At 46.0% G+C, this 16,061-nt stretch overlaps 1 protein-coding gene across 1 annotated transcript in view; it reads right to left on the bottom strand.

Annotated features, from left to right (window-relative positions):
* The window catches only part of FBN2 (fibrillin 2), a 280,296-nt gene that overhangs the window by 36,467 nt on the left and 227,768 nt on the right, over window positions 1-16,061 (bottom strand). Inside the window, exons 46-48 of the mRNA XM_006131867.2 lie at window positions 13,315-13,431; window positions 2,748-2,876; window positions 2,290-2,409 (exon numbers count right to left, since the gene is read on the bottom strand). Coding sequence (XP_006131929.2) covers window positions 2,290-2,409; window positions 2,748-2,876; window positions 13,315-13,431 — 366 coding nt within the window. The remainder of the gene's footprint in view (window positions 1-2,289; window positions 2,410-2,747; window positions 2,877-13,314; window positions 13,432-16,061) is intronic.

The following is a 16,061-nucleotide window of genomic DNA, read 5'->3' as shown; positions in this document are numbered from 1 at the left end:
GAGAGGGGACAGGATAGCGGTTTTCAGGTATCTAAAAGGGCGTCAAAAGGAGGAGGGAGAAAACTCATTCTTCCTGGCCTCTGAGGATAGAAGCAGCAGCAATGGGCTTAAACTGCAGCAAGGGAGGTTTAGGTTGGACATTAGGAAGAAGTTAGGCCCTGCAGGAGAGCTTCCACCCTGAGGAGCACTAAGAGCCTCCCTGGTCTGCCCCATTGGTGGCTTGTGCCTCATTCCTCCCTCACGTCCTTGCACTTACCCCTTCCTAATTCCACTTCCTGATATCAAATAAAATACATGTATTTTCATGAACACAAACTCTATTTATTTAACAAAACTGGAGGGGGGGGGGGAGAATTAAACACTGGTGAGACTGGGGAAAGGAGGCGGGAGAGGGGAAAAGAGAGGGTGGGAGAGGGGAGGGGGAAACCTGGGAGGAGGGAGCTGGAAGGGGGAAGCAAGGGGAACAAGGGGGAGGGGAAGCTCAGGGCTCAGGGTTGGGGGTCTCACTGGACCAACTTGATTTCCATGCAAACCTGCTCCTGGGTTCACATGTGGCCTTTGGTGGCCAGGTGTTCTGCCGTCTAATGTGGAGATCATGGATGTTGGGGGCATCCCCCCAAACCTGAATAAGGTCCATGATCTCCACCATGGACCAGGAAGGCACCCGCCTTCTCTGGGCCCTGGCACACTCCAGGGAGCTGACTGACTGCTCCTGAGGAGTAGTGGAGGGCTGGCTGCCAGTGGCTTGCTGGCTCATGTTTTGGGGCCACTGGGTCAGGGTGAGTGACTGATGGCTCTGGGCTGGCAGGCTTGGAGCTGGCACAGGCACTGTGGCCAGAGTCTAGCCCTTTAAGGGCTCCGGGGAGTGAGTGGATGGAGAGGAGTGTTCTAGATTGAGGCCGGAGTGGCCACCAGGACACCCTGGGAAGGCTGGAGGCCCCCTATTTTGATTTAAGGGTCTATACAGCACTTATTTCGAAATAGCTATTTTGAATTTGGCATTATTTCTCTTTGAATGAGGTTTACCAAATTTGAAATAAGCACTCCGCTACTTCGAATTTATTTCGAAATAGAGGTTTGGCTGTGTAGACGCTAGGAAAGTTATTTCAAAATAACTTTGCTGTGTAGACATACCCTTAGAGACCAATTTATTAGATCACGAACTTCAATTCTATCAGTTTAGGCTTGAATGAAGATCTTAAGTAGTTAATGCACTACACAAAGACAATTCCCCCACCTTTGATATTTGAATCTTCATAGGAAATACTTTGAATGAGGCACAACCTCCCTGACTTAATTAGCTTCATTTACACTGGTCCTACAATTGGCAGGTAACTTCTTTTGCTGTTATATTTACCCCAAATTCTATAATTTCGACTTCAACTCATCTGATTAAGTGAGTTTTATCCATGAAAGCTCATGATACTATATATTTTGTTAATCTCTAAGGTTCTACAGCAAGTATGCTAAGTAAATCTAAGAAGAGGGCTGCAGTGACTATATATAAAAATATATGTATTTTTTTTAGGTTCATGGTAGCACTCTTCTTAGTTTCTCTGGTGAGGACTGAACTTAGTTTTGGTATTGTTTCTAATTTGGTTACTATAGTTTCAATTCCTTGCAGCATGGGAGCAGAGCTCTATATTTCTTCTCTACAAAACAAGAAAAGAATTGTGATGTTAGAGCACTGAACTAATTTTTCACAGAGTTCTCAAAGTTATCCTTCTAAAACTGAAACAAAGCTCTGTTTTGCCATCCCTGATATGAATTTGGGATTGATATCTTGATGCATATTCCCACAGACTGGAAGATTCAAAAACAGAAAACATCTGTTATGAAAAACTGATTGAGAAAACTGTTTCCATAGGGAAAAGAAGCTTGATAGTTTTATCAAGATTTTTATACTTCACAATTCTATGAGAGATATTTCTAATAGTGTAAAACACTGTTTGCCAAATATTACAATTTTTGTAGTCACTGTTTATATATTCAGTAGACAGACTACTTTTTACATTTGGAAAAAAAAAATAGGAAAAAGACTCAATTCTTTGAGCATTCGACAAAATATTTTTCAATTTGGATTAATGAAAAACATTGAGTCCTTACATCCTTTACTCTCCCCACAGCTCATAATATCTTGCCTGCTGGCTAAAAGGACAGCTGCTACTTATTCCTTTTTATACATTCCTTGCCATCACGGCTTGGTGAAAAGCCTCTTCTTCTTCACAATATTTACATGTTGTTTTCATCATGTTTGCACCATTACAGAAGTAATAGTAACAGTCTCACCAATACAGCTTTCACTTTTTACTTCATATCCTGGTGGGCAGATGCATCTGAATGATCCTTCCAAGTTCTGACAGGTACCAGGAGAGCATGCACCAGGAAGGGCCGTACACTCATTAGTATCTTTAAAAAGTAAATAAAATGTATAAGGTTTCAGACATTTTGAAATTAATGCAACAGTGAATTATTTATGTTTATGTAACTCTGGCTGACAATGCTGTCACTCACAACAGAGGTATATGAGCCTATAGATTCTTTCCTGACTTTAGAGAACCAGGGAAAGGAAAACAAATGATATTATTTTAAACCTTCATGCTTTTGCCACCAATTTTCTTAATGTAAATCTGTTATTCTTAACATTCTATCTTAGATTTGAAGAATGAAATATTTCATTCTAAATGGGGCCAACAGTTTGATGATTTCAAGTCAGAGAAGGCTGGAATCTCTGGTTTATTACATACCAATGCAATTCTTGCCATCTGGAGTAAGTTCATATCCTTCATTGCATAAACATTTGAAAGAACCAATTTCATTAAAACATCTTCCATTTCTGCACACCTGACCAAAGAAGGAACTGCACTCATCAATATCTGTAAATAAACAAGAGAGGCTGAGTTTTTTCAAGAGGTCTAACAGAATGTATATGCTCACACACTATTTACAGTATGGTATAAACACACTGAAATTGCAATATATAATTCTACGAAAGAGACAAATGCTGAGCAGCAAGGGAACTGTTGACAGCTAATGGAAAGTAACTCTCACTTCAGTGCATTAAGGCATATGTCCTATTTAAACAACACCCCCTTTTATAGGGTATTATATTTTTTAAACTTGCAGCATTACATCAGCTACTGCATCTGGAGATGTTCAGTGGCTGCCAAGTGATGTTTTGTGTGGTACTAACACAAGAACATGGAAAAGAAAGTGTTACATGGAGCGTTCTGAATTTATCTGGAGTTTTAGATATTCTAAGGTATTCACTGAACATGTTTATTACTTTTCATGTTTTGCAGAATACATATTCCAGTCAGCACGGAGTCATCCTGCATCTGTCAAGCTGCTGCGGTAGTTCAGGAGACCAGAACAAGTGGGATGAACATTGGAAATGCCCATTTAGCTCTACAGCAACATTTTAGTAACATAGATTTAAAAAGATGTACAAGAAAAATGCTGATGGGAAAATATGGACTGTCAGGTAGTAAAGGCATTAGCTGTTAATTCTAGTAGGTTTAGATACAACTTTTACTCTGTTATATAATATATTTTAATTTGAACCTTGAAGGTGAAACACTTCTTCTATCAGGTATATAATCCTTACTGTTTACTGCAGAGGTTTCATCTCATCTTGTTTTCTGTTGATAACAGGATGCTGAAAAGGGAGTTACTCACCTCATGCAGTAACAAGTGTTCTTCGAGATGTGTGTCCCCGTGGGTGCTCCACTCTAGGTGAAGGGTCGCCCTGAGCCACAGATCGGAGCTTTGTACAGCAGTTTCCCCTGTTGAGCCACTCATGCTCAGGAGGCGTCTCTTGAGCCCTTTCCGCCTCCTGAGGAGCGCGGCTCAACTCCCTCCCTTTCAGTTCCTCATCTCCACCCGAGTAATTTCGACTCCGAGCAGAGGAGAGGTAGGGAGGGTCATGGAGCACCCACGGGGGGACACATCTCAAAGAACACTCGTTACTGCACAAGGTGAATAACTCCCTTTTCTTCTTTGAGTAGTGACCCCGTGGGTGCTCCACTGTAGGTGACTACAAAGCAGTATTCAATGTAAGGCTGGAGGGAGCCAGAATCATTGTTTGGCAGTGGGAGAGAGCACTGCTGTGGCAACTGCTGAGTCACTTTTGAGTTGTGGAATAGCTGCGTAGTGTTTAGCAAAAGTATGGTCTGAAGACCATGTTGCTGCCCGGTAAATGTCTCTTAAGGGGATGTTGCCCAGAAAGGCTGTAGAGGCAGCTGTGGCTCGGGTGGAATGCGCTCGTGGTGGGTGCTGTTACGGTCTATTGCCCAGAGAGTGGCACTTGATTATACATGTTGATATCCACTTTGAGATTCGTTGCGATGATACTGGTGCCCCTTTGGATCGTTCAGCAGTGAAGATAAAAAGTCTTTCAGATTTATGAAATGGTTTTGTTCTTTCTAGGAAGAAGGCCAGAGCCCTCCGGATGTCCAGAGTATGCAGGGTGGCATCTCTCTGTGAAGAGTGTGGTTTCGGGAAAAAGGTAGATAATACGATCGGTTCGTTGACGTGGAATTCCGTACAGACCTTAGGCAGGAATGTTGGGTGGGGTCTAAGTATGACCCTATCCTTCGTGAAAACTGTGTAAGGGGGTGCCGACATTAGTGCTGCAAGTTCACTCACCCTTCTGATGGAGGTGATGACTAATAGGAAGCTGACTTTCATAAAAAGGAAGGGGAGTGGTATTGTTACCAATGGTTCAAAAGGAGGTCTGGTGAGGTAGTCCAAAATGAGATTTAGGTCCCACAAGAGGGGGTGGGGCCTTATTTGGTGGGTACACATTTTGGAGTCCCTTGAGGAACCTCTTCATGATAGGATGGTTAAAAATTGAGAAGCCGTCCACCGAGATATGAAATGCTGCCAATGCAGAGAGATGTACTCTTAGAGAGGAAATTTACAGTACTGATGCTTTAAAGGTCCATAATGTAGTATAGGATGGTATTCAGTGGAGAAACACGGGGTTCCACTTTGGCTCGTTAACCAGGGAGAGAATCGTACCAATTCCTGCTGGTAGGTTTTTCAAGTGGATTGCCTCCTGCTATGGAGGAGGATGTCTTTTACTTGCTGCAAGCAGCGGTCTTCTATCTCTGAGTACCAGAAAGAAGCCACGCCTGAAGATTCAGGATACGGAGTTCTGGATGTAGTATCCTGCCGTTGTCCTGAGATAGTAGGTCTATCCGGTATGGTAGTGGATGGGGAGGCTGGACCACTAGCTTGTGAAAGTATGGGTACCAGGTTCGGCGAGACCATGATGGGGCAATCAGGATGACTAGGGCTTTTTGTCTCAGGATTTTGCGTAGGACTCTTGGGATGAGAGGTATGGGGGGAAGGCATAATGTAGGGGGGCTGCCCGTTTGATTAGGAAGGCATCCCCCAGAGAGTGCTTGCCAAGTCCCGCACGTGAGCAGAATTGAGGACATTTGATATTCTGGGCCGAAGCGAAGAGGTCTATAGATTGCCATCCCCACTGGTGGAAAACTGAGTTTGTGACCTCCATATGTAATTCCCATTCGTGGTCTAAGGTGAAGTTTCGACTGAGGGAGCCTGCTCTGGTATTGTTCACCCCTAGCAGGTAGGATGCTATGAGGGTGACCTGGTTGCAGATGCACGAGTTCCAGAGGCGAATAGCCTCCGCGCATAGGGAGCAGGAGCGGGCTCCACCCTGTCTGTTTATGTAAAACATCGTGCAAATATTGTCTGTTAGGATGCAAATTGTATGATTGGCGATGTCGGAAGCAAAGTGTGCACAAGTGTTCCATACTGCTCTGAATTTGAGAAGGTTGATGTGCAGGAGTCTCGTTTGGGGACCACCTGCTCTGAACTTTGCAGCCGTCCATATGTGCACCCCAGCTGAGGAGGGAAGCATCCGTGGTAATTTGGATAGTGGGTTCGGTTTGTTGGAATGGGACCCCCTCCAAAAGATTGTTTGGCACGGTCCACCATCGTAGGGATGCAAGCACGTTTGGTGGGATAGTAACTCTTTTGCTTCAAGGGTGTCGTGATGGGATGTAAACGGTCGCCACCCAAAGCTGGAAGCATCGAAAGTGTAGGCGAGCATGGTGGACTACATAGGTGGTGGAAGCCATGTGTCCCATTAGTCGGAGGCATGTAAGTACTGTGGTGGTAGGCATTGTGAGCATCCCGGTTATAATTTCCTGCATAGCTGCGAAATGTTGTCGAGATAGGTATGCTCAGGCTGTAACAGAGTCCAGTCGTGCGCCAATGAACTCTATATCTTGGACTGGGTGCAGTGTTGATTTGTCTTTGTTGATCAGGAGGCCTAGACAGTTGAGGAGGGCCGTGGTCGTATATATCATAGAGGTGGTTTTGGCATTTGAGGATCCCTTTAGAAGGCAGTCGTCCAGGTAGGGGAATACGATAACATTCTGCCGCCTGAGGTACACAGCTACGACCGCTAGTACCTTCAAAAATACCCTCAGAGCTGATGAGAGGCCAAAGGGGAGAATCTTGTATTGGAAGTGGTCTGGACTGAGCGCAAAGCGTAGGTAACGTCTGTGGGAGGGGTGGATGGTTATATTGAAATAGGCATCTTGGAGGTCGAGGGCTGCGAACCAGTCCCCTTGATCTAGTGCAGGAATGATTGCGGAGAGAGTGACCATCTTGAAATGCTGTTTCTTGATAAATTTGTTCAGTTTGTGGAGATCCAATATAGATCTCCAACCCCCTGTTCTTTTCTCAGTCAAGAAATAGTTTGAGTAAAACCCTTTCCTGCGGAACTCTTTGGGTACCCTTTCTATCACTCCGATGATGAGGAGCCGATCGATCTCTTATTTTAGAAGGGTTTCGTGAGAGTGGTCCCTGAAAAGGGACGGGATAGGGAGGATAGAAATAAAAGCGATGGTATAGCCCACTCGAATTATCTCTAGGACCCAGCGGTCCGATGTTATGGATTCCCACTGTGGGAGGAAGGGGGCACAAGCGGTGGTTGAATAGATGGCCATGTTGAGGTGGTGCTAGATCGCGAGGGAGGTCTTGCAGGCCCTCGACCAAATGTTCAAATTTGCTGCTTAGATGGTTGAGTAGCCGGTGGGCGGGCTTGGTTGGGTCGCCTTCTGGGACCTCGCTGTCTTGGTCTGGTGTCTTCATAAGGCCTCTGTGGTCGATTGTATTGCCCATATCGGTATTGATTGTATGAATTATATGGGGTGTATCGCCTGCGTTTATAGGGTGGTGTTTACATGCCTAACGTGCAAAGTGTGGACTTAGAATTTTTGCTGTTGTGGAGCATTTCGTCCGTTGTGGCTGCAAATAACTTTTGCTTGTCAAATGGCAAGTCTTCGCGGGGAGCTCCAGATGAATGGAGCCAAGAAAAATCTACTCATCACCACCGTTGTAGCTGTAACTCGGGCTGCAGTGTCAGCTACATCCATTGCCATTTGGAGAGCGGTGCAGACGATCATATGGCCCTCATGAACTAATGATTTCAAGATTGGAGTCGGGGAGGTGTGGCATTAGTTCTCCTAGTTTTGAGTAGTGGTCAAAGTCGTGATTTGCTAAGAGAGCAGAGTAATTTGATATTCTGAGTTGTAGAGTGGAAGAGGAGTATATTTTCTTGCCAAAGGAGTCCAACTTTGTGATCCTTGTCTGCGTTGCCCATCCTATATTGTGGAAGCTTCGTTCGTTGTTGTGCTGAGTCCACGACTAGTGAGTTAGGTTGTGGGTGAGTGAAGAGAAAGTCATTGTCTTTTGAGGGGACAAAGTACTTTCTGTCAATTTTCTTATTAGTTGAATGGATGCAGGTGTCTTCCACAGGTCTTCTGAGGTCTCCATTATTGCCTCGTCTATGAGCAGGGCAATCTTGCCATGTAGTGTGGTATGTAGATTCTTTAGCAATTGGTATTGTTTCTTCTGCACCTCTTGCAGGGAGACATTCTGGCTTATTGCTACTCTCTTGAATAGTTCTTGGAACTGTTTTAGATCCTCAATTGTTCCAGTGTCTGATGGTACTACAGCGTCATCTGGTTGTGCATCAAGGGCATCAGAGTGTGTGACGTTTACTGACTGAGTATCTGAGTCATTGTCTGAGATTCGTTCCGCCTCGTCCTCCGAAAGACTTTCTGGAGGTAGGGGCTGTGGCCGAGGCAAGCTTCTCTGGGATGTGGTGGAGCGAGGTGGGGAGCGGTGTCCATATGGCTCCCAGTGTTTCCACAGTCCCCATTGCAGTGGATAAGGTGGAGGTGGGTAAGGCCAGTATGGGTGCCATGGGCTATGTTGTGGTGGAGCCCTATAATGGTGAGAGCGAGACTTCCCAGGTGACGGATGTCGCGAGGAATAGACCGTGTGGCAGTCATCATCAAGAAGGGGAGCGTTCTGAAGAGATAACGGTGATATCGACCTGCGAGGGGATTGCCTTGATGGAGACCACCCAAGAGAGTAAGAAGTAGAGGGCAGGCACAGATGCCTGCTGTGTGGATCAGTCTCTCGCTGGGGCTGATCCCTAGCAGCCTCATCTGCCTGCTTGTCTGGCTGTGGCAGAACCAGCGGAGCATCAGCTGGTGCCAGCGGCTTCAGAGGCTGCCCATCCTTTTGCTGCGGTGCCGTGACTTTAATCGGCACCACTGCTTTAAGCTGTGCTGTAGCTTTCAGCGCCACAGAGGCTTGAAGCGGCGCTGGGTCTGGAAGCGGTGCCGGCTTTTCCTGCCGTGCCAGCTGCGTAGAGCACTCCCGGGGTCGCTCAGCTGTTGCGCGCCCCGATGCCGGCGCGGAGTGTGAGGATCGCCCCGAAGCCTTAGTGGCAGGGGTCTTCCCAGCCTGGTGTGCCTCTCCTCTACGTTTGGGAGAGGAAGAGGCTGGAAGGAAGCGGGATGGAGAGGCTCTTGCTCTCGGGTCATTCCTGGAAGGCGGGGGAGGCTCTTGCCGTGCTGTAGGTTGTTCCCCCGCAGGCTGTAAAGCCTTTTCAAATAGAATCATTCTGAGGCGGAGCTCACAATCTTTTCTGGCTCTCGCCATCAGGGACTTGCAATGGGTACAGTTGTGGGGACAGTGAGTCTCCCCCAAACAGCGTATGCAGTTTGAGTGACCATCTGAAGCCGGCATCGGGTCCCGGCATTGACCGCATTTTTTAAAGCCTGAGGAGCCGGACATGGTGAGTTCGCTCCTCCTTCAGCTTATTATATTTATCTTCTATACTGTTATTGTAGAATGTCTTTGTGTGGTTTTCTTCTTCTTCTGTTTTTTTTTTTATAATGTCTTTATGCGTCTCTTGATTTGACAGCTGGGAGAACGCCGGTTCACTGGAGTCCCGGTTTGAGGTGAGTTCAAGCCCCCTGAGGGGAGATTTTAATTAAATCTATTTTTCCTATTTCTAGGGGGGGGGGTTGTTTGTTTGGAAAGAAACAAGGAGAGACTAACTTGGATTAGAACAGGAGAAAATAACTATTGGCTAAGTAACTAAAGGGAAAGTAGTCAGTCTGACAGGGAGCTCCTGTTTGCTCCGTCCGCTGATGAGGGCGGTTAAAGAGGAGGTGAAAGGGAGGGGGTTGAGCCGCGCTCCTCAGGAGGCGGGAAGGGCTCGAGACACCTCCTGGGGAGTGGCTCAACAGGGGAAACTGCTGTACAAAGCTCTGATCTGAGGCTCAGGGCGACCCTTCACCTAGAGTGGAGCACCCAGGGGGACACTACTCGAAGAAGAACTAAAAGGAATACTGTTTGATGCAGAATGAAAATTTCTGTGCTATTGATTATAGCTCATGAACCATTATTCTCTTTCCATACTGTTTACAACAGGGATGTTAGCGACTAATCAACTATCCATTAAGCATGTGATTATTGGATAGTCGGCTCAACTAGTCGCCTCCCCTTGTTATCAGAGAGAGGCAGCAAGGGGGGAGCAGGAGCCCGTGCTGAGGGGAGAAGGTTTAAAAGCTGGTTCCCCCAGCACCGTCTCCATGGGGGCGGGAGTAAGGGGACAGGAGCACAGTGGGGAACACGGAAAGGCGGTGCTTCTGCCTTTGAAATGTAGCAGGGCTCTTGTACATTTCAAAGGCAAAGCACACACAGGAGCACTCAAGCAGTGCCCTGCTGGCTCCACACACCCTGCTTTTGAAATGTACAAGATTTTGGTGAAGGTGGTCTCTCAAAACTAGTCAGAAGTAAAGGGAAACTCATTTGTCCACATATCTGGAAGAAAAGGAATGTTGTTCCTTTAAGGCTGTGGTCACCAACCGGTCTATCGCGAGGCCTAGACCAGTTGATCGCAATGTGTTCAGCCCCTCCCATTTTCCCCCCCACCCGGGGAAGCCTCACTACCTGCCTCCAGCAACAATGGAGGTAGTGCTGGCTTCCTGAGGGGCGGACGGAAGTCCTGCAGCTTCGTGCCACTTCCGGGGGTTCCAGAAGTGCGCTGGCTGCTCCCCACCCACAGGTCTGTGGTGTGCCGGGCGCACTGCGGGAGGGAGCGTCAGCCCCAGAGGAGGAGGGGTTAGTCAGCCCTGGGGCAGGCGCGTGCGGGGATTTCCCTGCACCGTGGGAGGGGGGAGTTGGGCCCGGAGGAGGTGCGCACCAGCTTCCCTCGGAGCGGGGGGGAGAGGAGGATGCAGGTGCAGGAGACTCCCTGCCCCCACTGGCACCCCGACCTCCTCGGCTCCCTGCACTCTCTGTGCCCCTGTTCTCTGCCCCCTCTTCCACTTCCCAGCCATAGAACTCTGTCCCCACTCCCGTCCCCAGCCACAGAACTCTGTCCCCAGCGGTACCCTGTCCCCTGCTGCGGAACCCACTAGCACCCTTCCCCGGTACTATGTCCCCTGCTCCCACCAACATAGTTTGGGCCACATTAGTGAAGTTTGGGGGGGGGGGTTGGAGGAGGGTTTTTTTGCATCTCACTTGTGTGGCCCCAACTGACTTTTCTGTGGGTCAGTGACCCCTGACTCAAAACAGGTTCCCTGCCCTTCTCAGAAATAAAGACAATGCAGAAACTTTTTGTGTTTGACATAGTATTTATTTAAAAATGAAGCCTGGCCAACAAGCCCCAATCTGGCCACAGCATCATAACACTCCTGCTCCCCCAGACCCTACATCTGAGCCTATCATACACTGGAACCACCTGCCCTGAGCCCCTCACATACCCCAACCCAAATTCTTGAACCCTCACATCCAGAAGTCTGTGGCTTGCTTAGTACCCTAACCCTACATCTGACCCCAACACTGCCCGGCCTGGAGCCCTCTCCCTGAGCCAGCGTCCCCTTATTCACCTCCTCCTGCATCCAGATTTCCTCCCAGAGCTTGCACACCTCACCCCTTCCCACATCCAAATCCCTCATTGCCACCCCAGAGCCTACATATTCTGTCTCAACCCAACAAAGGTACGGCTAGACTGTAGGAGTTTTTCAGGATTCCATAGATATCCCAGAAAAACTCTTCTGCATCCAGGGATGCATTTGTTCTTCTGCTTCTTTTAGTGGAAGAGCAAACATGATCTTTCAGTCACCCCTATATTCCTCTTTCCACGAGGAATAAGGGGGCTTCCAAAAGAGGGTTTTTTCCTGAAATTTGGTCCAGTCTAGACAGGCCAAATGTTGGAAAAACCTCTTCCTACAGAAGAATTGGGAAAAAAAGCAGCAAGGGTTGGGAACTGCAAGTGATGGAGAGAATAGAGAGGGTGGGGCTTCAAGGAAGGGGCGGGGCAGTAGATCTTGGCTTGTTCTGTCATTTAAAAAGTCATCTTGAGTGTAAAAGGTTTGGAGACCACTGCTTTAAGGGGTCTCTTCAACCAGGAATGTGAAAAGGGAGAGATAGGAAGGACAGGAAGACACCGAAAGCTAGTTTTTGTACTTAGTAATTAAAATGTGTATTTTAGATAAGGGGGGGGGGTCTTTTGAAGAATTTATTTTTAAAAATCTGTATGTCAGAAGATCCAAGCATTTAAGGTTAAAGCTGAATACTCAGGTTGTGCATCTTAATACCTATGACAAGCATTTTACAGAGATGTGATTTTATAGATTTCAACAACAAAGTAATGAAATATTTTAAGCAAATTCTAAACTAAGGTCCTGTAGACATAATGTACCACTGCCTTTGTCAGTAAATTCAGGGTTGGCACATGCCTGTTAAAGGGTTTCATTACCAGTTAATGACTCTTTCAAAGATTCAATGTTATGCTAAAAGGTCTGGCAAGCTGAAAGGTTTTGGATCTCAGGGATAAGGGTCACCAGTCTGCAAACAGCAACATCTTGCCCTTGGAGCCTTCAGGAACTGTCAGAGTAGGAATAGGAAGAGGAGACAAGTTGAGCATTGCCTCCCCTTCTTTCTTATACCCACTGCCCATGCTTTACTCTTCCGCTTTAAAAAAAAAAAAGATGATTGAGGAACTGTGCTTGTACAAAACCATCAAAAGCTTAGCTGTACTCTAGAAACAGTGATGACTGTGGGAAGGTGAAGGTTGGGAGCCAATGCCGACTGCTTCTTTGATACTGGGATTTCTTTCTTTCCACAATCCTGCAGTGTAGCAGGGTACTGAGCACCCTGTCCTCCTGCTGATGCTGCTGGGCATGATCCTGCCAGGAGCGCTGATGCTGGGCCGAATCCTGTGCCTTCCCATTTTTTACCCCCCTCCCCCACCACATCCAAATTACAGCCCTGAAGATGTTACATGGACTGCAGCTGTATGCTGGTTGGAATGCAAACAGGCAATGCACTGAGGACAATTAATTTAGAGGTTATTAATTCATTGGGAAAATGCAGTCTGTGTTCCAGGTAAGGAATAGTGCCACATAACTTGGGATGAAGCATCATTTACAGTAATGACCCTGAATTGTGGCTCAGGCTGAGGTATGCTCAGGACCAATCTCCAGTGAGAGTGAGGAGTGATGCAAAAGAAGCTAACCCACATTGATCACCCCAGAAGATGCTGGACCAGCTCCTTACGTGATTTTTTGCTGGCTGCCAATGGCCCCCAGCTACTAACACAGCAGTTGGGGACCAGCTGAGTATAAAGGAATATGCTTCCTTCTCTTCTACAACAGACACCAAGAGAGGTGGATGACACAAATAGCACTACAGTTGCACTACTTGACTCGAACATTTCTAAACAGAGAGGTTTCCTCCAATGGCTTGGACTGTTTTGCACCATCAGAGCAGAGCAAATCCTAGTGTACTAAAGAATCGGGGCTTACTTCTTTTTAAAAAATGAAACAAGAAAATGCTGTTATCTACAGAAGTCCACAGGTGAGGTAACTTATTTTCTGCACTTTACTAAGTACCCTGATTTAAATATATCACATTGTGACACCAAAGCAGCAACAATGAAATTAAAGTTTGGATTAAAGTTCTTACCCATACAGTCATTGTTATGAGTGAGCTCAAATCCTGGGTAACACAGGCAGTTATATGATCCAACTGTATTTTTACAAGTTCCATTTCCACATGGATGGCGTTCACATTCATCAACATCTACAAAAAGAAATGAATTTGTAGAAAGGAATTGTCTTCCCTGCTATTTTTAATGTGCTATGCACACAAAAAGTGCCAATACTTTAAATCTCGGTCTTTGACTTCATCCTTTATACTTCACATTTTGGTACTGGCTTTTTGTATGGTGAGCAAACATATAAACAATTGTATATATCAGTTTTTTTAATTGATACTTTAAAATAAAAGACTCATAGTCAACCAGGCTGGCCTTAGGATTGACAACGCCCTATTTGGCTAGAGTAGGTATGGCGGTAAATTGAGCTGTGAGTCACCTGCTTCTTGATTCCTTCTGTTGCAAAGTGCATGTAGCAGGAAAATCAAGTCCTGAGTTTGCTTTAGGAAAATCTGAGATTAACCTCAGCAACTGACATTGCTGTGGGAAATTTGAGCTGTGAGCACCTTAGTTTACATAGCAGTCCTCAACAGCACACTGTACACCTTTTTAGCCAAGGCCAAATATCTTCTTTGATGCTTGTTCAGCCCTTAGCATATTGTGGGTGCTACTGGAAACAAATTAACAACCATAATAATCTGCCCTTGTACTTAAACCTGCTGGTCGATGAGTTAACCAGTTCAGAAAGCAAAACTGAATACCAATTGTGTTTAACAATATAGTGTCAATGAGACCTCAAAATGCCATACACCCGTGTGATGCCTTTTACATACGCGATTCTGTTTGTGATAATGAGTCATCTTCCACTTATATTAATATAATATTCTGGTGGCAACAGCAGCAGTTTCTTACAACAAGTAACAATGTCTTTTAATGTGATTCACTAATGAAAACACAGAAGAGACTCTGAATGAATTACTCAACAGCAGTCCACAGACCGACCAACAGACTGAGAATGGTAGGGTTAGTGATTTCAGGTGGACACTATCTAAGCTATTCCTATGCCTTCCAGACAATGTCACATTTTTGGGCAGTCTGACTAGGCGCAATGTAGTCTTTCATTTCATCTAATTTCATTTCCCCCTAATAAAACCATTTCACTATAACTGTTTGCCATACTATGAATGTATTTAGCAGTAACAGGATTTACAGATCTCAGAGGAGTAACCACGTTAGTCTATAACTAAAAAAAACCCAACAATGGTTCTATAGCACTTTAGGGACTTACCTAAAATATATAGATAGTATCATGAGCTTTCATGGGCACAGCCCACTTCTTCAGAAGATCAATATGGAGCAAGGTATGAACTGGATGGGCTGTTATATTCAACACTCAAATTATATCAAAAGCTAAGTATTGGGCACTTGCAGCTTGCTTTATTAGCCTTATTTAGCATGGACACTTTAATTGATAGGGTTTTTTCCCCTCCTCTCCCCTCTTTTTTTGTTTTATAATTCTGCCTCTTGCTCCATATTTGTCATCTGAAGAAGTAGGTTGTGCCCACAAAAGCTCATGATACAATTTATATATTTTTAGTTAGTCTCTAAAATACTACAGGTCCATTGTTGTTTAAGGATTTACTGGACTTCAAGATTCTAAGTCTTTAAATCAATTAACGAAAAAGGTCTTGCAAGGTTTTCTCAGTGTATGCAAGTTACTGGCATTATATATCAAGCTCTATGATAGACTTTGAGCCATCTCAGGTTTTATACACACATTTTACGAATTTGCACGTGCAAATATTGAAACTATTGAACATGAACTAAACTTTTGCATGAAACTGTGAATCTGTGGTTAGGTATTTAATTGCACTTTATAAATGCAACAACAGACACAAAAACCTGTATTCACAATTTTAGAAATCCCATAAGCATTTGGCTTTTAAAAAGGTCTTCAAAGGCTCTTACATTTATGAATTAATTTCTAGTATGTTTCTAAGAAATATATGGCAGTTTTCATGATTTTTTACAGATTGTGATGGTCAGAATGAGGATGTTAAAATGAAATTATCTGGCTAATCATATAGTTGATACAATTTGTATCAACTACATGATTAGTCGATAAGCATTGCTTTGCAGAGCTGCAGCGGGGGTAACTCCAAGAGCCGACTCGAGGTGGAACTCAGCAGTCCTGTCTCATGCTGGCTCTGGAGCTGCAACTCTGCATTTTACATGTAGTAAGAACCACTGGGGCTCCTACTACATTTAAAATGCAGAGGCACAGCAATCAGCGGGAGTCGAGACTGCTCGGTCCCAGCTTGTGCTGACTCCAGCAGTCCCTGCTTGCGGTGGACAGCGCTGTCCACCGTGAACAAAGATTGCTTCAGCACCAGCCCCTGTTCACGGCAGCCCTGCCTTCGGCCAGCCCTAGCAACTGCTGCCTGAGCAGCCCCTGGCCACCTCGAGCAGGAGTTGCTTGGCAGTAACAGCCTCTGTCAGCTGGGGGGCCCAGATCTCCACTGGGACCCCTGCGGACCGGGGCTGCTTCACAGCAGTGTCTCCTATCCACCCAGTCCTTCCTCTGACGGAGGCAGATGGGGAGGCGGACAGGTAGCACGCTGGAGACGGTGCTGGGGGTACAGGCTTTTTAGCTGGCTCCCTCCAGCACTGGCTCCTGTCGTTCTCCTCCTCTCCCCCTCCCTTGTTGCCTCAAAGAGGGGGAGGAACGCTGCAGAGAGCATGGGGCGAGCGGGAACTGCTTGAGTCCCTGCTCATC

This window comes from Pelodiscus sinensis, chromosome 6, assembly GCF_049634645.1.
Source record: "Pelodiscus sinensis isolate JC-2024 chromosome 6, ASM4963464v1, whole genome shotgun sequence".
Lineage (NCBI taxonomy): Eukaryota > Metazoa > Chordata > Testudines > Trionychidae > Pelodiscus > Pelodiscus sinensis.
The sequence above is the reverse complement of the archived record's forward strand: the minus strand, read 5'-3'. Positions and strand labels throughout refer to the sequence as shown.